Here is a 22,709-nt window from a genome sequence, read left to right on the forward strand (position 1 = left end):
CAGCTGATATTTAGTGCATTATTTATTTTGAAATGGATTTTTTCTAATCATTTGTGAAAAGCCAACTAATACCTCAGAGGGAAATACTAGAAATAAAAAGCCGGTAGATATATTTTCATACACTTAGGATAACTTGCTTGCTTAACTCATTATTTCACATCATGGATTAGAAAATTTGCAAAAAGGTTTTCTATACCAGTCTGTATTTCACATCCTGCTTTGAGAATTGGGTTTATCCTGTCCATAGAACTGTATCTTTCACATATTGTGAAACTCAAATTATTGGTCTTTGGAGCCAATAGCCTTCATAAAGTTAGTTCAAATATTGGTTCTGAATTTCAAAATTCAATGGAATGTTATTTCTAATACAAATTAGAAATAGTTTTAGTAATGAAGACAAATTGGAGAACAGCTGTTTTAAGTTATGAAAGGAGTCTGTAACTATGTATCTCAGAGCGTATGCAGTAAAAATTGGCTTGAATATTACAAAGATTTCACGAAATAGAATTAGTTTTCAGTCATTTTTAAAGCTAAGTTTTGTTTGTATATCATTACATTTCATATAATTTAAGTTTTTATTTTTCTACAAGTAATTCACTAAAGAATAAAAACCTGCTTTGTGGTATTTTCTCTAGAAATTGGAAGCAGGAAACCTTTTAAATCAATAGTATATTTGAGTAATTTCAAAGCTTTAAAAGGGGAAGGTGTGAGGCACATAATTGTTTTATTTCCAGAGAGTTTTTTCAGAGAAACACAAACTGAAGAATGCCTTTACTATGGGAAAACTACAATCCTATTCCCTATCCGTAACCCTGCTAAATTCTTTCTGTTGGCAAGGCTTTTCCAGTCTATAGATTTATCTATACTACCATTTTACATTTACTCATTCATTTGTTGGCATTACTATATAATTAGCAACACTAATGGCAGGAATAATTATTTTATGTATGAATGAGATCAACAGGGTCTATAGTGTCAAAATGTGCAAGTTGATGGATGCAACATTGCTGCCTTACTGATTTGGAAATTTCCTATGAACCCTGCTGAACGAAGCCCTTCACTAAAAGAAAGGAAAAGCAAAATGTTACTGATCTCCAGCTTACTTCATCTCATACTCTAACAGAGTAAAATAGATCAAGGAGAATTGGCAAGGAAAATAATAGTCTTAAGATTGTATTTTCAGTTTAACCAAAGAAGTGTAACCTTTATGTTCTGCACCACTTCCAGCAACTAATAGTGAATGTATGCAGGTGTCTTTTCAGGTTCATTATCTGCCAATGTTAGTTGCATGTTCAAATGTTTAGTTTATACTGTCTTTGAATCCATTTGGTCCTTAATTGGCCTTGTAACCTTTTCCTTATTTGCATGTGTTTTTTGTTTGCATTTAAAAATTCCTCAGTATAAATTAAGACAAAGCTATGTATCTTCAAAAGATGTATAAGTATTTGGAATCGATGAAACTGTTTATGCCATGACCAGAGACATCTGTGCAAATTTTATTTTCTACCGGATTGGCTATTCAAATAGAAAAATACTATCTTCCCTGATAATGGGGTCCAGTTTCTAGAATAAAGAAAACTTGATTTTAATAGAGATGAGTAGACTGATTATTGGAAAATATTTAGTTTGTTTTCTGTTTTGGACAGTCACATCAAAGTTTCTGGTTTACATTCTTTTAGTTAACGTAGAAAACTGCCATGATTAATGAAAGGCAGCAACTTCTTTTCAAATAACATTACTGTAGTGAGGCACTCTGTTCTAGGTCATTATTTTGTGATTCGATTGTGAGTTCTACAAAGCAGCAAATCATTTGATCTTAAGTGTTAAATGTCATAATTTCTGAAATTATAAATTAATATGACCCACCTAGAGATGGCAAAAAAGCAGTTTGTTTTTATGTCAGTTGTTGAACAGGATAACCATATGCTGAGTCATAAAAACTAAAAAAGCACTAGCAAGGGTAGCAAATGTTCTAGAATGAATCACTAAACTAAAAAATAGGAGTGCATATTCCCTAATTTTGTGTGACCTACTGTATGAAACAAATTAAAATAATGGGGAGTACATAAAATGGTGTTTATATTTTTTCCTAAAAGCTAGAAACCATACATTCAGACCAACAAGGGTAATTCTTATTTCCCTTGAGTTTTATCCTATCCAGGCTATCCACTCCTTGAAAATGTTAGTTTTGTGTATGTGCATATAATAGATAATTGTGTTCAGGTGATGAGTCAGAAACAATATTACAACTTTTTTATGAGTTTAATAATCCATAAACTGCAGGTGAATATTACGTAACAGGAAAACAAGCAGAAAAAGAATTATTGCCTTTTTCATTTACAAATCGTTATCCATCAGGGTAGCCAGCATGGTGACATAAGGTAGATTAAAGAACTTATAGTTGTGCTTCCTTTTCAGATCATTGCCAGGTACCATTGCAGGTTCAGAAATACAATAAAGAAAACTAAACAAGTGTGCAATTTTTTTCCTTGTAAGCATCCTGACTTTTGGTGACCTGTATTTTTTTTGTTTTTTAAAAAACAGCTATGTAGAAGATAGTAGGGAAAAAATAAAAAAAATGATTTTGACTTGTTTCCCCAAACGTATTGTCTACTGGCAGAGAGGAAGCCTGTATAACTTCTGTTTCATTACCACCGTTTTCTCATTTATAGTGCAAGATAAAGTCATCACTGCAGCAATAAGTACTCTCTGAGAATAATCAAGGGATGAAGCCTTATCATTTTAAAAATATCACTGTAACATACGTGGCTTTACTCAGTATTCTAAATCCAGCTCTAATAAACTCAACTTTCTCCAATAATCCTTCATGCATTTGATTTTCATTTGTTCCTCCTATTTTTACGATATGGTTTTCTTCTGCCATTGGCCTGGATGAATTTCCGGGTGAGCACAGCCCTCTCAGAAAGCAAGATTCAAAACAAAAGAAAGTCAATGAAGAAAAAAAGGACAGTAATTTCCCTACAAATACATCTCAAAGCTTTTTTGCAACATCTTCATTTGCAAAAAGAAAAGTCTTCAGTCAGGAACAAAATCTAAAATGTGAAATCAAATTATCGTAATTTGAATCTCTGTACAAGCGAAGAGTTATTGTTCTTGACAGCCAGCAGCAGCTTCCAGCAAAGGGTTCTTGCTGGTGGAAAGCTGAGTACCTAATTTCTATAGCAGTTCTCTGTGTCATCTCATTAAAAGGTTTAGGATTTCCCCAGTCTTTCAGATCAAATTTTGAAATAGACATTGGCAAAAAGAATTGTGCTGTGTATTTGTGGCTTTTCCCTACGGATTCAGCCAAATCCAAACTTCGGTATCCAATCCATAGTCGTTAAAGTGACCTTGTGTTTTCTTATTTTACATATCTTCATGCATTTAAAAAGTGTACCGTTCTATACATGCCAATGGGCTTTGAAGCTTAGTGCAGATCACAGCATTGAGATACAAGGTCAGATGCTGGAATGTCTTAAGGTTTCCTATGTTTCGCTTGTGAATAGCACGGAACTGCAAAAAGACATTTGCTTGATGTCCCTTCCTAGTGAGTGGTAGGATAGGATTCTGACCCACCCAAGAGTTCATCTAATTCTCTTATTAGTTTGAAAGTGTGGTGGCTGCCAGATCTAAGTTTAGTGATGATCTTTTTTAAGTTTCCCACTTTTGGCAAGAATTGATCTTGGAAACAGGAAAGGGAAATCATATAAACCATAGGAATGCAAATAACAAATATGTAACTTGCAAATGGTTCATTTAACTCTGACACACATCACATGATGATCAAATGTGCTTTCAGAATCAGTATACAGTAATCCAAGTCTTCTGTTTGATTTTTCCCTCCTGGGGTGTACTTTTCTTTTGAAAGCATGCAGTCATGGAACATTTGGCTTGTAGAACAGCTTTGTCATATTCCCAACCAATTAGGCACAGGACATTTGTGCAAAGCATTAAAAAACAATCACAAAGTGGACCAGTACAAACTAAATACCCTTCTGCATTGACGCCATATTCTCTGTAAGTCTCAGGACAAATATTTTGAAAACTTTTTCTTATGCAGAGACACTGTGAAAACCTTCAAAGCAGCCAAACTGGTAGAAGAATCTGTGCGTTGGCAAAGCATTAACTTGGGTTTAAATTAAAAAAAACTATCTGAGGTAGAGAAGAAAGCCTCAGTTTAATAAAATTCCAGTCAGATGACAATGTTCCTATGAATGGATGTTTTTTAATTTATGGGACCTTTCATAAGGAGCTGATTTTGAATTACATAGCATATGTTGATAAGCAATCACTAGGGGATAATTTATAAATAGATTTAAACCCAGCTGTAAAGAAAAAGGGAAAAGGGAAGTAGTAGATTTTCATTTATACAATTTCTTCTTCAGTAGGCTTTGCCTTCACAGAAAATAAGCTATTTAAATCAGTTCTGACATTTATATTGTGAATGTAAGCAAAATGTAATTATGAGAGGGGTAGTTACGGATCAGAAAAATGGAAAATATTACAACTGTCTATTCATTTTTCAGCTTGAAGTATGGAATTTTGGGGTAAACTTTTTTTTAGTACAAATTGGTAAAACATTGTCTATATACAACTGCTGAATACAGATAGACCTCAACTTATAACCATTCATTTTAGGACTATTCAAAGGCACTAAAAAAGGTGATTTACACTTTCGACTGCCGCAACATCCCCATGGTCATGTAATCAAAATAAAATCCAGACACTTGGCAACTAACATGTATTTTAACAATAGTTGCAATGTCCTGGGATCATGTGATCACCATTTGCGACCTGCCCAGCTGGCTTCCAACAAGCAAAGTCAATAGGGGAAACTGAATTTGCTTAATAGCTACATGATTCCCTTAACTGCAGTGGTTCATTTAACAACTGTGGCAAAAAAGATTGTAAAATTGGGTGTCTCATTTAACTTACTTAGCAATGGAAACTCCAATTCCAATTGTGGTAGTTAAGTTGAGGATTACCTATATTTCTCCTGTGCAGCCCAATACAAAATCTTTAATTCATTCATTTCATTAGTACATCAAATATATGTAGGCAACTATCCAACTATTGTCCTAAAAATTCAGGTTAATCTCACGTACCAGAATTTGCTAAGAAATAAATTTATATATTAATATAATACTTAACTTTTTGTGTTCTCCTTGGCCCCACATAAAACACACAAAAAATGTGAAAACTATGGAAAATCTTTGCCGATAGAGAATTTAATAAAATCCTCTAGTATTTTATGAAATTTTATTGAAGTATTGTAGCCTACATTTCAAAAGATGGTTTCTGTAGAAAAAAATAACCTATTTTTATTTTGTAATGAGAACTAGGTGATATAGCCAGAAGATCAGCTACATTGGAAGTGAATGTACAATACGGAAAGATTCTGGATAAATCAGGGTAATAAGGACTATCAGATTGATGATAGAGCAATACTTTGCTTCCTTGATATATGTGTATGTAGATTTTAAGTTAAAGAGAGCAAAGAATCTAAGATAAATTATTTGCTGATTAACAGGAATGATTATTAATTATCTTGGAGTTTGTCAGTAATCACTCATGTTGTCACAACTCTAACATATAGTTTTCAATAAATTTTAAATATCTATGATCCTGTAGGATCATCAGATCTTTCAAAATTTGTTGTATTATGCATGAGATTTTAGCTATTTAATTTTCTAAAATTATGCCTAATATATTTAATATTTATTTGGGATATTGCATAATCATGCCTCTTTCCTGGAAAGATTGCTGACTTATTTTTATTGTTACTTTTTTATATAGTTAGTTCATCACAATATGTTTGTCATCTACAATTTGTTTTGACAGTTTCTATGGGAGCCCAATGTTCATCCCCAAAATAGATGAATTCTTGATCTCTGGATATTAAATTTAACATTCATAATTTCAGTTAGGTAATGTAACAGTAAACTGTTTGGGTATTCAAGGAATAATCAAATCAAAATATTAATGCTCAAGGATTAAGATGACAGAATAAATTTTGATAGTATATTTCATAAATAAATATCTGGTTAGTAATTGATATAAGAAAATTTTATCTATTTTTGGAAGTGAACTGAGATGTCACTCATTCCCTTTACAATATAAAAATGCAACCTTTTTTCCATCATATATTGTATTTTGATTCTAAACATAAACTAGGTCATTAAAACATAGCAGAGTAATTCCACAGATGATCTGCAAACAGTTTAAATGGGCTGCTATATATATAAAAATAACCCAATTCCATACTAAGCTCCAGTTTTGTTTTAAAAAATCTGACTATAAAACAGTGCAAAAATGTGATGTTCAGTAGTATTTTAACTTGAAAACATTCAGTGTTTCTCCAACCTTTTGAAAACAAGGAAACAAAAACACTTCTTAATCCGAGACATGTTGTCCCAAATTTTTCCAGGAAAAAAATCTTTACAGCCAAGATACTTACCCCTATAAAAATGGGGTTAATAATAGACATGCTCCCATATTCTTAGTTACAGCAGTACTTATGTATTGCTCTATAAAACAAATATACATATTTATCTTAACTTTCTCAGGATTATTACCCAGAGAACCCTAGTTTACAAAAGTTCATTCATATTAAAAACTAAACTTATATTGCATTCTGCCTCTATAAAGGGTTTTGTTTGTTTATTTATAAAAGCTGCAGGTAACACTACTACTAATATTCAGATTACATTCCAAATAGGAGAAAAAATATTATTTTGAACACACTAATTTTATTATAGTATAGCAGAAGCTGCAGGAAAATAATTACCCATTCAGGCTTCCAGCTTATTCAGTATTTTATACTAAGACTGAGATGGTATGGATTGATCAACCAACCATTTCCAGCATATCAACAAATCGTTCTTAATCTTGTGCTATAAGATATCAAGTTCTGTACAATAGGGGACTAGATACGTCAAATTAACAAAATATGATTAATATTTAATTGGTAGCAAATGCCAATATGGTTTACAAATGTACTAACACCATAATCTAGTTTTTCTTTAGATCTATCTACATATATATATACATACATAGACACTCATCTTAAAAATAACTAAGGGATAAATAGGAAAAATACAAATAAAGACTTCCTTTGTACACTAAACATATACAAGTAGACAACAATCTAGTATAGTTGCTTTCCTCCAGTAAAACAAGCTTATTCACTGGCCTGGTGGGTAGGACAATTTCTGATTCTTTTTATAAATTATATAGAGCAGGGAAACCAATAAGCTAATGAAAATGTAAATGATCAAGTAGAACAAAGGAAAGAATGATGCTCTGGTTTTGAGGAGTTTTCTCAGGATCTCATGAAGAGTAAATAAAGAGAAAGGCACAAGACTCAGATTTCATTGATAGTCCTCTCAGAAGGACAGTATTCTGAAGTGCCTGGAGATGCCATGTAGAATGACTGTGTTTTTCTTTTTAATCTGGCTCGTTTGTTAGCCAGAGAGAGGCTGCGGCGGCTTGAATTAATGATTTCCGAAATGAACTTCTTGCAGTCCACACACACCTCCATGGTGCTCCAGTCCTCCATGAGTTCTTTTGGAAAAAATGGTTCTTCATTTGACTTATCTACAGACTTGGACTTTGAGGACAACCTAAAAATAAAGGAACAATTCCTATCTTATTAGTACCATTCATCTTTCCAATTGTTCTAAAGAATTTCAGAAACCTTTTCAAGATTTTCCAGTTCTTAACATTTGGAGTAAAGAGAAGAAACCTGAAATAAGTCACCTGAATTTCTTAAGGTCATTTTATTAATTTGTTTGCTTCTGCCTTCGAGTCACTGTTGACTCCTGGCGACTGCCTGGACAAGTCCCTGCAGTTTTCTTGGCACGGTTTTTTGGAAGTTTGTCACTGCCTCCTTCTGAGGACTGAGAGAGAGTGACTCGCCCAAGATCACCCATCAACACAAAAATAACCAATTTTATATAATCAGAATATTTAATCCCCAGGAAAAAAATTGCTTGTAAGAAAAGAAAGACTTAAGACATGAATTATAAAAGAAGGCAAGAAGGGCTAAGGTATTTCAGTAAATATATTCAAGAAAGGAAAAATGCAAATTTAATGAAAATAGGATGTAGCTGTGGCATATAAATTAAGCAATTTATATCTTGTTATGATACTAGTTACTACAGTTTATATCTTGTTATGATACAGTTACTACTCATTTGGAGTTTTTAAAATTCTTGTGGAGTCTTAAATACACAATATTTTATATTAAATCATGCTGTGCAGGAAAAGTATATTTTCTTTCATTTTACTACAGCTTGAAATTACATTTAAAACTGGCTAAAAGAGATACAAAAGATTACATCCTTCATTTAACCTGAGATTCTTACAGCTACATCACACTCACCTATAAGGAAAGTAGAAAACCAATCAAGGAAGGATACTCTTCCCTCCCTCCCCCCACAATTTATTACAGTGTCAAAAGTATGGCTATCTGTCTGGTAGAGATAAATTTACACTTAATGCAATGAGCAAATGGCACCCAGGAAGCAACCCTGTTCCAAGACCAAGATGGCTGAAGTGGAAATGCTTGGATAGCCACAGCATGTGTAGACAAATTATTCTAGGATGTGGTAGCATTGCCCCATATCCCAAAAAAATCCTCTTGCTATCTGAGAGACTGAGGAAAGGAAGACCTCGTTTCAAGAATAAGGCAGATGTTCACACTGCAGAGAACTATCCTTGGGTGAGAAATCCATTTCCTTACTAAGAAGACTCCTATGGGATGTCAGACAGATGGTTTCTGACAGACATGTGGTATGACAGATTGGAGAGGAAGGAATATGTAACCAAGAAATAAGAGTTTGTTGGTAGCTCATAAACAGCATGATATCCAGATGACAAGAAACAATTCAAAATATTCCAACAGACTCTGTCTTAATGAACTCACTAATGAGGTTTGGAAACTCCTGCAGTTTCCAAAATTGTGTATTATACTAGTATTAAAGACACTTCATTTAAGTTTTCCTGAGCTTGCCCAGTTGTGTGAGCTTGACATATAGATCACATCATGACTTGCCTATTTGGTACAAAGGCATCTAGGCATCATGAGTCAGCTAGATGTAAATTACTAGATTGTGCAGGGAAGGAACAAAGGTCATTTTGTTGGCACCAATAATATAAGGAAATATATTGTGATCGTCTAAAATTTAGGTTGCTAATAACAGACTGTAAACCAAGACTATCATACTAGTGTTTTCAGAAATGTTACCTGTTCCATATAGGACTGGCAGAGCTCAGGAGTCTTAATGTAAGTGAGATGATGGTTTCAGGCACAGGGGTTTAAGGTTCAAAAAGGTTTATATATATATGCACAAAAACTTTCCAAGGATGCTTGGTTGTCTCCCTTCTTCACAGAACGTTACTCTGGAAGGTGTTAACAGGAATGGGAAAGGGAAGTGTCCTTTTGAGATCTGCCTAGGAGTTTGTTAAAATATTATTTATTTTAAGATAGGGAAAACATTTAGATCATAACTTCTAGGATTCTTTCTCAACCTTTAGAAATAGATATACTCTGGGTCATGTGACTGGGCAGGAGATAGAGGTAGGGGTGGGGGCTTAGAATTGAAGTGTTGGGAACACTTCAAGTGACTGACCAATTGCCTCTTCCATATTGGGAGGAAAAAATTCCAAGGTATGAATTTAACTGGAATCTTTCTCCATAATCTCTGGAGAAAGCCATTTTGAACTCCGTATTTCTAGCTTCTTCTCCACCTCTAACTTGAGTTAGTTGCATTAATGTCCATTAATTGGAAAGATGAAAGGTGAGAAAGAAGAAAGAAATGAATATCTGTCTATCTGTCTGTCTCTCTCCCCCATTATTAATTATAAGCATAACTTACCTTGGCATGCCCTTCGGTGACTTATGATGGCTGATGGGAGTTTTATCAGGCCTCATAAAGCTTTCTCCTTTCTGTAAAGCAGAAGGTCCCAGGGAAAAAATTGGAAGAGTGGAATATGGCTTTGATGGTAGGCGCATCTGTCATAAAAGCAGGGGAACAATGGTGAGATATAATTGTCCTGAGACTGCAAATGCCATACATTTATAGCACCCTACTCCAATATATTCTCAATAATATTGTAGTGACTTTATGCATCTTAGTAAAATGCTATGATAACAAAGCTTACAACAATCTTGTAAGTGTAATATTCCAAGATCAAATATAGAGTTTCATATTCACAACTCGTCATAAAGTTCATTGCATGACATTTGACCACTAACATCTCATTCAAAAAAACCTCTTTTTTAAAAATGAAATATTTAAACAAATAGAAACAGTTTAATAAACAAATTTTAGATTGTTGTTTTTAAACTTACTTTTTTACAGCACTGTGAACATACAGGCCTACAACATAAAAAAAATTGGCTTTCTTAGTTCAAAGTAAAATTATCTCTGGGGTCTATATTGCATTTTTCTTATACAAATATTTTAAGAGTTACTTAATTTTTTTTACTTTTTTACTTAAAAATTACATACTATTTTTGAAATTTACTGGTTATTTTATTTTTCAGCATGAATAAAAAACACAGAAAAAAGCCAGAAGACTGGAACTGAATACCAGAAGCTTGTGTGCCCTTTCTAGATCCATCCCAGCTTCCCATGTGGGCTATTAGGTCTCCTATTCAAACCCAGTCTGCTTCACTAAGGTGATTTAACTTGTAGAAGCCCTTTGGAAATAAAGAGGAAAAACCTCAAAAGCCAAAATGAGCATCTTTCAAATAGTATGGGTATCACAGATTTTGGGTAATATTTCACAATCTAAAACCAGAAATGGAAGGAACAAAAATTTGCTGTAATTCTCTTCTCCTAAGATGATTTAGAAACTGGACAAAGATTTAACCTGAGATTACAGCAGACTCTTATTTTAGAAATGCAGAAAGCAAATAATAAATGTGTGTTATGAAAAATTCAGAGGAATGTTATTTTTTCAGAGCAATATAACAATCCATGTACAGTATAAATGCATGCAGTTTGTATATAGGCTTACAAGACCAAGACTGTTAATCTGTTTTCTGAATAAAGATGTCTCTTGCTATTTACTCATGCCATAATTAGCATTGTTAGCTGCAAAGGTTTCCAACTTGTATCTCTAAAGGTGCAAACCTTTAATCTGTTCAAATTCTTCTTTACTCTCCCAAAATTATCTTTCCTCCTTCCTTTCAAATGCAAAACCAATAACAACAAATCCTTTAAAAATGGTTTAATAAATACTTCATTTCTATCACTGTATTATTCAGCAATTTTTAATGACAGCCATGTGCTTACCTTTTACAAAACTGACAAGTATAGGACCAAGTGAAGAAAGAAAATCTTCTTGTGCGACAACAAAAACAGAGCTACAAAAAATGGGAATAAGATAGACTTAATGTCTGTAAACAAACCTCAGCAAAGATACATTGCACAATCAAGTAGCTGTACATTTAATTTAATCACTTTAATTACATTTATTAAAATAGTTTTTTCATTTTTTATAAAATACTCATTAAATGTTTTTATAATCCTTTGCTAATTGACATATCATCTATATTAAGCATTTTGACAGCATAATAGAGAAGCATGCTGACAAAGAACTACCATTGAGTTCAAGAACTGGATTCAAACTTATGCTCTGCAGAATTCTACTGATGTTTGAGAAGGTGAAGATGGGGATTTATGTACTGATTTTTGTTTCTTTTTTTGTTTTTGTTTACATTTATATCCCGCCCTTCTCCAAAGACTCAGGGCGGCTTACAGTGTGTAAGGCAATAGTCTCATTCTATTTATATATTTACAAAGTCAACTTATTGCCCCCCCAACAATCTGGGTCCTCATTTTACCTACCTTATAAAGGATGGAAGGCTGAGTCAACCTTGGACCTGGTGGGACTAGAACCTGCAGTAATTGCAGGCAGCTGTGTTTTAATAACAGGCTTCTTACAGCCTGAGCCACACCGCGGCTTCTTTCCTTTGTGAATCTTGGCCAATGCTTTATATATAAAGCTACTCCAGAATGCTGAACAATATTCAGAACATGATATGATAAAATCTGCAAAAATCACTGTTGTGCCCCCTATTGAACATTTGTTAAAAGAAGGCACTCTACTATTTTCAGAAGAATAAGTCTCAATTTACAGATCTAATCTGTATTTGTATTTGTATTTGAACCCATCTCTGCAAATTTTAACTTCCTGTGTATGATAATTTCTTTTCCATACGCCACTGTCCATATCTGTGGAAAATTAACACTGTACCTTTCCCTTCTTTAGAGCAGTATAGACATCTTTGTATTGTTGATACTTCTCTAGTTCTGCCTTTACTAGCACTTGACGGATATGCATTACTTCTTCCACTGTGAGAGCCAGGCATTCCACCGGGTAGCAAAACTCCTCCTGAAAGAAAAAAAAATGCTTTTTCAACTTTCTTTCTCAGAGCATTTCTCAGCTATCCATGTAAAGAGCCAGCCACCTGGTTAGTAATTTTAAAAGAAATAGATTTTACCATCAATATCAGAGAACATTTATATGATCACAGGCATCAAAATAGCAAAGACTTCAGAGATGCAGGCTAAAGAGGTTGTCCCTGAAAAAGGCTTTGATGGTTATTAAGCCAATCATTATGATGGTGTCTTTGATACCTTAAGATGCCTAGAGAAGCCAAAGAAACAGTTAGTAATCCAATCCAGAAGAATTTTTTATTCTGTGGTATTTTTTAACTTACAGTAAAATTATATGTATTATTTTCTTTATAGAATATTTAAACAATTAAAGTTGCAAATTTTATACCTTATACTCCTGCTGTTAGCATGAATATCAATCCATTACAATTTGTTATAAGAAGTAGTATATAGATCTTTTTTTCAAGAGTCAAACACCATAACCGGTTAATATTGATTTGAGTAAATCACCAGAATTGTTGATACCACGGAATAAAAATGCACATCCCAAATTCACCTCTTTCATAGATTTTTGCCACAGATTTTGTTGAAAGACAGAATTCTTGCCATAGCTAAATTATTTGTTGCAAATAATTTGGTTTCTAAGTTATATAAAATGATACGCTAACCTTATTATACTCTGTGAAAGAAAGACTTCAAGGTTGAGAGCAAGAGGAAAATAAATAATCAGTAGTCTGCAGATGAATTAGGACATTCATTCATAAGCAATCTATGTTGCTCATAGCTCTTAGGAAAAATGGTATAAATTCATATTATAAATTCAGCATAATGCTGCAAAATTCAACTAATTAGACCAACAGGTATGATGCTATTTTAAATAGCTTATAATTCTGTCTTTCAGTTCAGAAAAAAATTACAATGCAGAACTGGTAAAGAGAGTATACCACAGCCACCATATTTTAAAGAACAGCTATCTTACCCATCTAAAAATGGATCTCAAATACAAACTTCATCTTGTTCAAGAGGCTTACAAATTGTGCCTTTTCTATCATTAACTTATTCATAGTGAGGATGACATGACTTCAGAGTCAAAATGTAGTTGGTTTGCTATACTATATTAACCTTAATATTACACCGGAAAATGCTGTTTTCCCCTACCACATGGTAGAGTCTTCATGTTTTATAAGTGTTTATAACTTTTCATCTTTTGCTTTCAGTTTTATTTATTTATTGCTTTTACAGAATTATCTAACTTATTTTAAAATAGTAATTTCTTTAGTGTTTTAAATTTCCATCACGAGTGTCTGGTCATGGGCTCCAAGAAATACATAAAAGTTGATGTATGATAGGATATATATGAATATGATGGTAGGATTCTTTATATATGCTGATACTCCATAATCCAAAATGGTTTGCCGCCAACATATTTATTTATTTATTTATTTATTTATTATTCGAATTTATATACCGCCCTATCTCCCAAAGGACTCAGGGCGGTATATATTTGAAGGATTGTTGCCTCTGTATGAAGCAATCCATATCTGAATGCCTTGCTCAATCACTGAGACTAAACTACATCTGGCTATTGCAGGGCAGATCAATGAAAGTCCCCTTCCAAAAAAATATCATTGTCCTTCCTCCTTTCTGATAATTATTAAATACTGTAGTTGTATTCAACTATTTAAATGATTAGTTTAAATTATCAAACAACTTGTCTTTTGCTGCTTATTTCATAACTTTGTTTAAAACTCCAATGTCCTTTAAGGACTGATTAATTAGAAAAGGTGTGGGAGGAGGAACTACCGTAGTTCCTTCTTATCTATTTCCCAACAGTGTTTCTTCCCAAGCTACAACATGGTCCAATAACTTTTATGACTAACTAGATATTCCATCAAATAAATAATGCATTATTGTAGTAATGTAAATAGTGGTATTGCTGAGAAATTACTAGCTTTTTCATTTATTCATTTATAAAATACCATCAAATTATAAATTCGTAACTTTTTGTCTTAGAAATATGATTTTTTTTAAAAAAACTGTGCTTTTTCAAGTGAACATTATAACATCAGTGTGAAAATGAGAAGTCATGTTTGGAAACGTTTAGTACAGAGAGAACATGTGAGAGGAAAGCTAAGTTGCTGTTCTCGATCAAACTGGTCAACTCAGCTCTTTCTCCTGGCTTTATTATATATAATAAACTAATAAAGTATCAATTAATACTTTTTGCTAATACTTATTACATATTACACTGGATAACTGAAATGTTTCAAGTTATAATGGTAAAGCTATAACCACGAAGTATGACATATTATTTTCTAACTAATTTTTAGGTTTTTAAATCTTGAAGAAAATGTTTCATCATGCTCTTCTCAGTATAGCCTAACTGATGCTTATTTTGAATAGCATGTTACCAGAGTGTTTGTTTTCTTACTGAAAGTCGGGCTGTACTTCAAACTCTTCACATATACACATTGATCCCAATATTCATTCAAAAACAATTGTGCTTGTTGTGTGGATACTAGAGAAAGGAGACATGTGATAAAGACACTCTTGTTTCAAAACAGGAGTGACCTATATGTCTGGATGGCTTCATGTACATGTGTCTACTAAATCCTTCATATAGGAATAATCCATATTTAAATCTTCAATTATCCAGCCATCCTGACTATACTTTAATAGCATTTTGAAGTACTACTAGAATTTTACATTTGACATTTTACAATGAAAACTAATAGAGAGCAATTCTTTAGAAAGTTCTCCAACCTCAAAGAATATTAGGATAGTACTGTCACTAAGACTTTTCTTCTAAAACATTATTATATTATTGATAATAGACTAAGATCATTCCTGATGCAGCTGAACGAATATTTCTTTTTCGTTAGAGGCAATTCAAGTAGCTGCTTGCAGGATTGATACAGTAGTTTACTAAGCTACAATCCTCAGACAACTCTGAACTAGTTCATTATTATACTGTCAACTGCAGAAGACTAATATAGGAATAATTTCTATTAAATAACACATAATAAATATATTCATAGTTTGCAAGTGAAGGCTATAGTGAAATAAAAAACTTTATAATGATAACATCCAACTTTTGTTTATTTTTGGTCCAATCCACTGAGAAAAATGCAGTAATTTGTGTAAAAATGTTCAACTATGTTGACATGAACTCATAGATATTCTTAATTGTAAATTTTATCATCTGAAAATCTTAGTTTGGTTAAGCTTTCATTTAATGTTTGGCATAGAGATTTATCTGTATGCAAATAAACACATTGAAAGATTACTTTATAATGTGACAACTTGGCCAAAATTGACATGTTTGATTTTATGAGTTTGAATACATTCTTAATTTTTCTAAACTATTTCTCTACTCTTGATATTTTTGTTTTTTTTAACTTCTAAAAAGTTAAGATCGTAAAAAGCTCCTCTCTAATAAACTGCTGATGTTACATTCTAGTTTGATTATCTTTCCCAGACAATTTCAATTTCCAGGCAAATTGATCAGTGAATCTATGCATGCACAAAAGAGTTCTCCAGGCACCGAAATCAATTTTAATCAGAATCCAGTGAAATCCTAAACCGTCTTGCCACAGGAATCTCTTTCCATTTGATGGGAAGGAAAGATTTCTAGGACAGATTTACAAAGCTCACAGTAGGAGGCAAACCTTTGAGGCTTTCCACTGGTTAAAAACTCTTTCACATAGATAATACACAGTTCTGGCCATTCCAAACAAAGCTGCTTCAAAAGGATGAGAACTAAGCTGAGAAGTTGTATATATGGTTGAAAAAAGAGTCTTCCTTGGAACCTGGGCATTAGATGGGAAGTAGAAAAAGGAAGGCTAAACATAAATAAAACAGATGTCTACCATTTCAGATAATATAACCCCAGCATTCATATTTCTTTCTTTCTTATTGGGAAGTCAGCTCAATACAACCAGAATTACTGTATGACATAACACAAGTTCCCTGCTAATTCTGCTGGAAGAAACCATCACAAGATAAGCTCCCTGCTAATTCTGCTGGAAGAACCCATTCAACTTTCTTTTCAGTAGAAATGAGGATTATTTAAAGGTGGGATTTCTTTCACCAGAAGAAAAGCAGTGACAATCCATCAATCCTGAGGGAAGGAATGAAGAAGGAGGATGTTAAATTTAACATAGGGTAATGTGACCTTATCTATGCCATTTTCTTTACACTTTAGAAACTCTAGGCTTAAAATTGTAGTAATAATTTTCTATTTTTTCTTAAATATAACTTTAATGGTACTGTTAAATGATAGTGAAACAGTTATTCAATGACAATTAATAAACTGTTATAAAATGATATTTACGGCTTTTCCTAAAAACAAAAAATACATGTAATATCATTTAATTTCCTAAGAAGAAAGAATAAGCTCAATAGGTATACATTTATTTTTGAACAACAAAGTATTTTTTTAAATTGCCGTTTTGCATAGTAGGATTCATCCTCATGAAGAAGCACAACAATTACTGGCATAGGACTATATTCACTATGTCAATTTCAGTTAAATGTGCTATTTAATCTTTAAAACTTTAAACAGATTGCATTCTTGTATGTAGATTTTGATCCCAACTCTAGTTGATTTCTGGAAACTATTTTAAGTTGGAACTTTTTTTATTAGGTGTTTGGGCTCCGGCACCAGGTTTGCCTATTTTGAATGTTGGGTTTTTTATATTTTCAATTTTATCAATATTATTGTTATTTTAATGTTGTGATTTGCTATGAGTCTTTATAGAATTGTGACAGGATATAGATATGCTTGATTTTGGGTTCAATTTCTTCCATGTTTGTAGTTCTCATATACATCCAAATGGAAATCTGCACAGAACTACTAAAAGCTGATAAAAAATAAAGTTGCAGAATATACGGTAAATTCAGTTACTATGATAGAAAATTCTGACACTTTCAGGAAGTGTTGATGTATGCTGAAATTTTAATCATTTCAGTCATTGCCTCCAGGGAATGTGGGAATTTTGGCAAATCACTATAGGGTTGAATAGATTCTGCTGGTTTGTGAACATTCATTCTATTTTAAATTTGTTAATACATTAAAACTGCCTTGTTTTTAAGGAAACCAATATATAAAATGTTTAAAATAAATAAATACTTACAAGAAGTCTCCTCATTCTCATAAGACCAAACAACAACAGAAATATGGGGTTTTCCTTTCAGTACAAGATATAAAATATGAAATTATTTCTTATTCAGGAACTTCTGTAGTTTTAGTTTTTAAATTAACATTGATTAGCCCCTCCCCCTATTTGTACACCATTCCAAGAAACTGATTTAGCAAAGTAAATGCCATGTATGATACTGATGGTGCTCTGATTGCTTTTAGGGGCTTATCTTGACCCACAGTGAGTTCTGGTAGATGGCAGTGCCATCCTTTGTTGTCTGAATGAAGGACTTTTCTAGCTTGTTCCTCTCAGAAGAGACAAGAGGAAGAAGTCCAGAATAAATTGTTTCTGAGATCATGCCACACAAACCCTGTGAAAAAGCATCCATAATTTGTTACTCTGAACTGCTTTTTGAGATAAGACACCAGGAACAATTAGTTTATATTATGTGGCTTATTTTTTAACGATCCACAATTATGAAAAATTCTGACTTGATGTTTTATAAAAACACAGGTAATTTAAGTTTTATTATTATTATAGTCAGAGTTCTTGCTCTACTTTTAATCTCCAGGGCTAAAATAAGAATATAATTGTCAAATAGTATTACTTCTGCTAAAACAAACCAAGTTATAATCTGACTTTTTCTGTTGATAATATTTTTAGGATCATTTAAGGAAAAAAAACATGATGGGCCTTATAAATCCACAGACAACTTCTAAAATTATATGATTTCTTTAAAAGAAAGTTGAGGCTGGTCTTTTCACAGCACATCTATTAGAAATGCTAGATATCTCAAAAATGATAAAGACTTTTTTGTAATTAAAACATTAAAAACAACTTTTATGTAGTACATAAGAAATAACTGCTACACAAGTTTTTTGTATTTCTGAATGCCTGCATAGCTATATTTCAAAGAATTTTCACATGTACAAAACCATTATTCGCATAAAGCTATTTCTTAGAAAATAATTGTTCTTGTTCTGCACTCTGCATATGGAATTGACAAATGAGTTTAAGATTATCTAGGATCAGAAAGTGAATTCAAGCTAAAATGCATTTAATTTCTTGAGAAAGTAGCTCTGCTCTATGAATTAATGGCGGAATGCAAGTTAACTTCAGCATGCTAAAAAATTGGCATCCAAATCAGATCTGCTTGAGCCAATGCAGAATAAGAAGGCTTTTTATTAAAACCAAACACACCCTTCTTCCTAAACCTGAATTTTTTCACTATTTTTCAATTTTAAGAATTCTTTTTACAAAAAAAATTGATCATACTTATAAAAATACAAGGATTTGGCATTCTGCTAGCTCCTAAAACAGGCATTTCATTCTCTTATAACAACTGTGTTTTAGTGGAATCTACTTTCAGAAAAGTCATCTAACTGAATGTGCTGTATTTTCTTTTGATCCTTAAATAGATTTAATAATACTATATGACTACATGGCATTCTAGGCTCTTTAAACATAGTATGAGAAAAACTTCTCAGCTTTCAATAACAGATTAAAAATATGCAAAACCAGCAGCTAAAAAATTCATTTTCATGTACCATATAGAAGACATTTTACTTGCAGATATATTAATTTTATTAGCAAGTTTATAAAAGAACATAAGCAATTAGGCACAACATGCAAATCCTGAATTTAAAAGTTCAGAGTTATTTCATGCTAGATCTTACTTTCAACTTACAGGAAATAAAATTCAAAAGCTGTTCCAAGGTCTCACAATTTTGAGCTAAGGATTCCTCACAGCATATTTTTTACACATGGATTTTCTTCCCTCAGTGCTGGAACCACTATGTTTGACCCTTCAACCAATGATGAATTTGATCCACTACAATACTTACAAGGGATCTGGAGCTCTGTTTTGTGGGAGGCAAGAACTGCCGTACATTGGTTGGTGTTTCCTTCTCAATAGAATGTCGTCTCTGAGGTGGTTGTCTCCTTTCTGGCTGTGGTGTAGATGATATTGGCAAGAATTTTGGAGGCACTATAAATTTGATAAGGATGAATTATGTTCAGATTTTGTAAATTAATATTTTAACTGTACCTGTAATGATGTCATACAACTAGAATGAAAGTACCATCATATCATATATATCTCATCTCATCTCATATTATATTATATTATATTATATCATATATTCATATTATATCATATGAAGTTGTAAATGCTCCAACACTGGAAATTTTTAAGAAAATGTTGGATAGCCATTTGTCTGAAATGGTGTAGGGTTTCCTGCCTGGGCAGGGGGTTGGACTAGAAGATCTCCAAGGTCCCTTCCAACCCTGATATTATTATTATTATTATTATTATTATTATTATTATTATTATTATTATTATTATTATTATTATTATTATTATTATTATATAGAATAGAATAGAATAGAATTTTTTGTTGGCCAAGTGTAATTGGACACACAAGGAATTTGGCTTAGTGCATATGCTCTCAGTGTACATAAAAGAAAAGATACGTTCATCAAGGTACAACATTTACAACACAAATGATGGTCAATATATCAATATAAATCATAAGGATTGCCAGCAACAAAGTTACAGTCATACAGTCATAAGTGGAAAGAGATTGGTGATGGGAACGATGAGAAGATTAATAGTAGTGCAGATTCAGTAAATAGTTTGACAGTGTTGAGGGAATTATTTGTTTAGCAGAGTGATGGCCTTCGGGGAAAAACTGTTCTTGTGTCTAGTTGTTCTGGTGTGCAGTGCTCTATAGTGTTGTTTTGAGGGTAGGAGTTGAAACAGTTTATGTCCTGGATGTGAGGGATCTGTAAATATTTTCACGGCCCTCTTCTTGATTCGTGCAGTATACAGGTCCTCAATGGAAGGCAGGTTGGTAGCAATTATTTTTTCTGCAGTTCTAATTATCCTCTGAAGTCTGTGTCTTTCTTGTTGGGTTGCAGAACCGAACCAGACAGTTATAGAGGTGCAAATGACAGACTCAATAATTCCTCTGTAGAACTGAATCAGCAGCTCCTTGGGCAGTTTGAGCTTACTGAGTTGGCGCAGAAAGAACATTCTTTGTTGTCCTTTTTTGATGATGTTTTTGATGTTAACTGTCCATTTTAGATCTTGCGATATGATAGAACCTAGAAATTTAAAGGTTTCTACTGTTGATACTGTGTTGTCTAGTATTGTGAGAGGTGGAAGTATGGAAGGGTTTCTCCTAAAGTCTACCACCATTTCTACGGTTTTGAGCGTGTTCAGTTCCAGATTGTTTTGGTTGCACCACAAGGCTAGTCGTTCGACCTCTCGTCTATATTTGGATTCGTCATTGTCTCGAATGAGACCAATCACTGTTGTGTCATCTGCGAACTTCAGTAGCTTAACATATGGATCATTGGAGATGCAGTCATTGGTATACAGATGATGTATATGATATATATATCATAATGCACACATACACATATACAATAAAATCTCTTCTAGTCCATCCAGGTTCAAAATGTTTCTACTGTTGCAGGAAACCTTATTTGTTTTTAGCATTTTTACTTACCCTTTTTTCCAGATGTGGTCTCCAGAAATACATCTTCCATCTGGGAGGGAGAAACACTACCACTACTGGCTGATTTGGGTATAGACTCCTCCTGGAAATAATAAAATATGGCAATCAGGTGTCTCCCTTTTCCTTAATTGGCAAACTGTATAAACAATATGCAGAAAAATACAGCTTAACTTTTAATGATGCAGGATATGGAACTATATATGATCCCCTAGCCATATTAATGAAAATGCTTCTAGAAAACAAAATATCACAATTTCTTGAAACAGCAGAAAATATTACAGAGGCCATATAATAGGCTGATAGTTATAAGCTTCTTGTCCATATGTGCAAGCCTCATAAATTAAAAGCAATTCAGTGGCGTACTATAGATATCGATAGTACTTACATTAAAGGAACATTCATACCGGGATTTTGTATAACCAAGGGTGAAGTGATAGCAAAGTAGACCAACTGAATGTAAAACATTATCAACCTCAGGAACATGATCTAATCCAAGGTTATTTATTTCATCTAGATGGCTTTTCTAACATCTTCTAGCCAGAACTGGATTCACACAGACTGAATCTACATTTGACATCACAAAGATCTTTGCGTTTTAAGCCTTGCAAAAATATGCAGCTTTTGCACTCTTTTTTATAATTTGATTGTAATCTTAACAGCAGTCATTAGGATGAATTGGATAAAACAACATTTTGTTCAAAATGATCTGAAAATTACTTTTACCAAATGTACTATACAATACTTTAAGCAAAACAAGTCCCAATGTGACCAATAAAAGAAGTAAATGGAAATGAACCTATTACAGGTAGTCCTCAATTTATGACTGTAATTTAGCCCAGATTTATGCCCTTTTATTATTATTTTTGCAGTGATCATTAAGCAAATGCGGCAATTGTTAAGTGAATAAGTGAATACAGTGGTAGTTAAGTAAGTCTATTGTCCACAATGGGTCTTTTTTTGCCAGAAACCAGAAGTAAATCTTATTTTCCCACCCCCCAAAAATTGAGGTCATAAATTTAAGTCATGTGAGTGCAGTATATGGCAATTATAAATATAGGCTGGCTGCCAAGCACCCAAAATACGATCACCTTACTGCAGGAGGATGACCACTGAAACTTCAAATCTGGGTTGTAAATAGTTTTGGGGAGGTCCATCATAACTTGAATGGTTGCTAAATGACCGATTATAAGTCAAGGATTACTTGTAAAAATCTAAAATTGGAGGGATGTATTGTTGCTATGCATCTTACCTCTGAATCTGAGCTACCCAGTTCAGCCAAGGTGGGAGCTTTCAAAAGTCTCTTCCGCTGCACTGTTAATTTCGTCGTCGTACCTATGCCATTTATTTTTGCTTTGGATTCCAAGCTGCCATTCGCTATACAGCTTTCTAATAGCTTTTGGGAGGCCGCTGATGTAGGTACATCTAAGAAAAGCAGAAAAACAGCTTGAATAAGCACTACTACTGTGGAATTTATCTTTTCTCCTAAAAATTACAATTATGTAAAGAATTGTGATGTGACAGAAAATCAGTTTGTGGATTTTTTCCCCCAAATGTGAAAAAAAATGTGCTTAGAAAGTGAGACAGCTTTATACATGGGGGGGGGGGGGCAGGCCCCATTTCATGGGACTTCTTCTCTG

The 22,709-nt window shown here is 33.1% G+C and overlaps 1 protein-coding gene across 3 annotated transcripts in view; it reads right to left on the bottom strand.

The window, feature by feature from the left end:
- Positions 1-2,332: 2,332 nt before the first annotated feature.
- Positions 2,333-22,709, bottom strand: part of SPIRE1 (spire type actin nucleation factor 1) — a 75,378-nt gene continuing 55,001 nt past the window's right edge. The window contains exons 9-17 of one of the 3 annotated variants that reach the window (XM_058177018.1): positions 22,322-22,494; positions 21,064-21,154; positions 19,396-19,538; positions 17,546-17,599; positions 12,268-12,405; positions 11,304-11,374; positions 10,355-10,382; positions 9,879-10,015; positions 2,333-7,622 (exon numbers count right to left, since the gene is read on the bottom strand). In XM_058177018.1, coding sequence (XP_058033001.1) covers positions 7,364-7,622; positions 9,879-10,015; positions 10,355-10,382; positions 11,304-11,374; positions 12,268-12,405; positions 17,546-17,599; positions 19,396-19,538; positions 21,064-21,154; positions 22,322-22,494 — 1,094 coding nt within the window. In that variant the 3' untranslated portion in view covers positions 2,333-7,363. The remainder of the gene's footprint in view (positions 7,623-9,878; positions 10,016-10,354; positions 10,383-11,303; positions 11,375-12,267; positions 12,406-17,545; positions 17,600-19,395; positions 19,539-21,063; positions 21,155-22,321; positions 22,495-22,709) is intronic. The other 2 variants (XM_058177019.1, XM_058177020.1) reach the window with 2 other exon arrangements.

This window comes from Ahaetulla prasina, chromosome 3 (assembly GCF_028640845.1).
Source record: "Ahaetulla prasina isolate Xishuangbanna chromosome 3, ASM2864084v1, whole genome shotgun sequence".
In the NCBI taxonomy this organism is placed as follows: Eukaryota; Metazoa; Chordata; class Lepidosauria; order Squamata; family Colubridae; genus Ahaetulla; species Ahaetulla prasina.